The sequence below is a fragment of the Mirounga angustirostris genome, unplaced genomic scaffold (genome assembly GCF_029215605.1).
Source record: "Mirounga angustirostris isolate CCGP_5_RB_7025 unplaced genomic scaffold, mMirAng1.0.hap1 SCAF_7, whole genome shotgun sequence".
In the NCBI taxonomy this organism is placed as follows: Eukaryota; Metazoa; Chordata; class Mammalia; order Carnivora; family Phocidae; genus Mirounga; species Mirounga angustirostris.
In genome coordinates, this window is record NW_026991715.1 from 7,111,074 (window position 1) to 7,115,023 (window position 3,950).

The 3,950-nt window shown below is 56.1% G+C and overlaps 1 protein-coding gene across 1 annotated transcript in view; it reads right to left on the bottom strand.

Moving 5' to 3' along the window:
• SH3BP5L (SH3 binding domain protein 5 like) overlaps positions 1 to 3,929 on the bottom strand; it is a 43,191-nt gene extending 39,262 nt beyond the window's left edge. Inside the window, exons 1-2 of the mRNA XM_064595722.1 lie at positions 3,831 to 3,929; positions 2,779 to 3,387 (exon numbers count right to left, since the gene is read on the bottom strand). Coding sequence (XP_064451792.1) covers positions 2,779 to 2,961 — 183 coding nt within the window. The 5' untranslated portion in view covers positions 2,962 to 3,387; positions 3,831 to 3,929. The remainder of the gene's footprint in view (positions 1 to 2,778; positions 3,388 to 3,830) is intronic.
• Positions 3,930 to 3,950: the final 21 nt, after the last annotated feature.

Genomic DNA, 3,950 nt, shown 5'->3' on the forward strand with positions numbered 1-3,950 from the left:
CCTGTGAGAGATAACCTGATACTTTGGATGAGGATGAAGAGATTGCCAAGTCACTCTGAAGAGTCTACGGCGGAGGTAAGTGACTATACCACTCACCTGAGGATGAATGCGCCCATCACAAGAGGAACTGAGAAAGTCACAGGGGAAGAGACGCAGACCCATCCTAGCACCACCCTCCCTCATTTTTTCCCTCCACTGGGACCCTCTCGGAAAGCTGAGGACCAGCCTGAAGGCCTCAGAGAACTATGCTGAGGTCAAGGCATGGAGACTAAGCCAGTGGCCTTCCCTGGGGGGGAAGGCCCAGAGCTGGCCTCCAGCTGGCTTCCCTCCAACTTCCAGAGGCATCCCACCAGACAACAGGGACACGAACTGCCTGCCGAGAAACCCTATTTCCCACATGAGTAAGAGCCTTGCCTTAAGAGCAACCATTTCTGGGAGTTTCAGAAAATACGTGAATGGAGTCCCTAGCCTTTGGGGTATCCCTGGCTCAGTAGAGACGTGTCGGCTGCATGTTGGATCCACTTCGCACCCCACCAAGACCAGAATTCACATGTCTTGGTATGGCTCAGGAATGGGTGTTTTTAAAACCTGCTGGTGGATGACAGATCTGTTGGTGGAGACCCACAAAATACACTGAGAATCCACTTAAAGCACTGAAACACAGTTACCAGAATAACATGGCCTTGTGCACTGTCAACACCAGGAGGGAGCTCAGATGACACATGCCCCAACCTCTTCCCAACGCAGAAGGTTGAATGCTACCAGCTTTCTCTGTGAGAGGTGCCCCTCACACCGGGCTACCTCTCCCACATGGCAAGAAGATGCAAAGGCCCTGCTAAGGACAGGGCACTGGCCCAGCCACGAGGATGCCGTCAAAGGTGGAGGCCTCTACAACAAGACCTTCCCTCCCTACATAACCCATACCATTCCACTGTGTGCCTCCCAGTCTAGCAAGAGACTAGGGTCTGCCTGTCCCTCTCACTCCAGTAACACTGCAAGGTCCCTGGATCCAAGGCAAATCTTATGCCTGCTTGGTACTCTCCGACCCCCACAGAGCTCATCCTATAGAACTCTGATGATGGAAAGGTTCTACTTCTGCAACACCAACAGCAGCTGAGAACTGCATTTTTATTTTTTATTTAATTTTAATTGATTTTACTTAAATAGCCACATGCGGCTAACAGCTACTCTATTGAACAGCACAACATAAGAGTGATTCTTCACACTGCGGCCTTTGCCTGTGTGGGCACACTGGAAAAACACACAGGAGCAGGAGAGACTGAGCGAAGAATCCACCCACAGTAGATTTTCCCCTGGAGCAGAGCAAGGAACGTTGGAAGGAGATGTATGAAGTGCATCACACAGCCCTCCTCCCCGCAGAACACATAGGGGTCTCTTTCCCAAAGTACTACCTACAAACTTTCACCAAGAGATAAGCAGAAGAGTTGCGACAGAAAAGAATCAGGACTATGTCTGAGCAGAGCGACGAGCTGTGCAAATCAGCTGGACCAATCCCTCACTGTACAGATGAAGGTGAGGCTCAGAGATTACATAACTTGCATGAAAATCACAAATCATGGGGCTGGAGGTTGCTTCAGTCTCAGCCAACGTGGTTTTCACTACAACTTACTTCCTCGGCAGACAACAAATCTGTAGAATTAGCAGGAGAAACTGAGCTGTTTTCAATGCAACACCCATGAGACGTGGCAGAAATAAATTATTGACCCACGCCAGTAAACGAATGGCTCACCACAGCTCCAACGAAAGCATGGACACAGTTTCCCTGCCCCAATGTCCATGGAACCCCCACCAAGAGGGCAGGAGGATACTAGGATCAGATTTGATTTCTTCTTGACTCACAGAAACAATCTAATAAAGGTTTGTTGGCAGAGGAGCCCAGGAATGCAAGCCCTGAGATGCTCTTGCTCACCTACAGGGGTGTGAGTCACCTACACATCAAAATCTTAGAGATGCTGCCAGACCTTACAGCAGACTCAGCCCCCAACACACAAGAACTTCCTGCCCTCACCCGCCCAAGTAGTTTCCCCGGTCACTGCCCGGAAACACTACAATCCCACCTTGGCCGACCATGCATCTCATCCGCAATGGTGTCTGTCCTCTTCACCCAGTGCCCTGAGGTCTCCTTCAAAGACCTGCCCATCCTAACAACTACTAGCCTGTAAATACTCCAAGGTAATCAACCAGCTTTTCCGTTCATTGGATACAACCAGCATCCTCAGAACTGGGAATCTGTATTAGTAAGGACTGACCATGGCGGATACAACTCCCGAAACACAGCGGATTTCCTTGTAGGCCTCCATCTGTTGAGCCGTTATAAGACAGGAAACATGTCACCCTTTACAGATGTGAACATCCCCAGGAGGCACTGATGGGGGGGGGGGCGGGGAGGATTTTAAACTGCCTCCCAATCTCAAAATCACCCCTCTCACATCGCACCCCTGGGCCAACAGCCCCTTCACTTACTCGGAAAGGAGTACAACAGCTGTACTCCCCACTGAACTAAATGAGGCCCCGCGTCTGATGCCAATCTGTTGCTTCACTGTCAGCTCAGCCTTCGGGAGCCCAGCCCGGGCACCCAGGCGGCCCTTCTCTGCTCTGGCGTCGCACGCAGCTCTCTCAGCACTCGTCCCACCACACTGCCGCGATTTGCTGACAAGGCGCTTTCCTTGCCTGCCCCAGTCCCTTCATTTATCTGCGGCTCTTCAGGAAAACCGGCATCTGGGCTCCGGGGCTCTCCCTCCCCCTCAGTCTTCTCACCTGTATCCGAGGATCCAGTTCCTCCTCTTCTCTCGGAGACAATTTGGCCTCACTGCTGTTGCTCCCGCCTCCTCCGGGCTCCTCTGCGACTGGGCTCCGAGGGACTTCATCCTCCACCACCGCAGAGCGCAGCTCCCCCTGCGGGGTCTCCCGCGCCCCCGGAACCGGCCTGAACTCAGCCATGCCAACGGGGAGAGGGCACAGCCCTATGCACAAGAGAGGACTGACATGCTGGGACCAGGGCCCCAGCTTGGGGCTTCCCGGGCTCTGGGAGCAGGAAGAAGGGTTTCTCTTCTCGGCGGGTGGAAAGGGGCAGAGGAATAACCTCACACTGGATTAGAGGCCAAGATTCAAGTCGTCGGCGGGGCTCCTGGAGCTACAGCCTCGTCTGTGGAGAAGTCCTTCCCTGCCCGTCACGGGGAGTCCACCAGGGGCGACCCGGAGCAAGCGCTCCGAGGCGGGGGGCAAAGGGGGCTGGGATCCCGGGCCGAGGCCTGCGAGGAGTAGCACCATTCGGGAGGGCGGAGGCAGGCGCCTCCAGGCTGTGGTGGCAGCTGGAGAGGACGGCTGGGCCCGAACCGAGGCTGCGGGGCGACAGTCTCCGGGGAGCTGCACGGGCGACAAAGGCCAAGTACACGGGCAGCATCAGAACATACCGGGGCCACCAGACGCTTCCAAACCCTCGGCCTTCCGGACTCGCACATTCCGAGCACACCCACCGCCACTACTCCCCCAGCCCTCAAGAACTGCAGGTCCTACACCTCCCGCGTCCCAGCCCCTCCCCGACCAGCGCTTCCAGACCTGCCTCCGCGCTCCGGCCCTCTCTCCACCCTCCCCCTCCTTCCGCGCGCCCCCACTCCACCCCACCCCCGACCCCAGCTCTGCAGCTCACCTAGCAGCCCCCAGCCCCGCCCCACCTCGCTCCAAACCTGCGGACCGTCTGAGCCTCCCTCCTCCAACCCCACGCTCTCCCTCAACCCCCAAGACCCTGCCCCCAGTCCTCCTACACAGCCGGGCGCAAAGCCTCCACCCCCCGCGACGCAGAACCTTACCTCAGTTTACCCTCCCGTACACTGAGCTCCTCCACCGCAAACAATCTCCCCCCTCCCTCCCCGCAACAAGCCCGTCCAACCAAACGCGACTCTGCCGAGAGGAAGCGGAAATACATCATC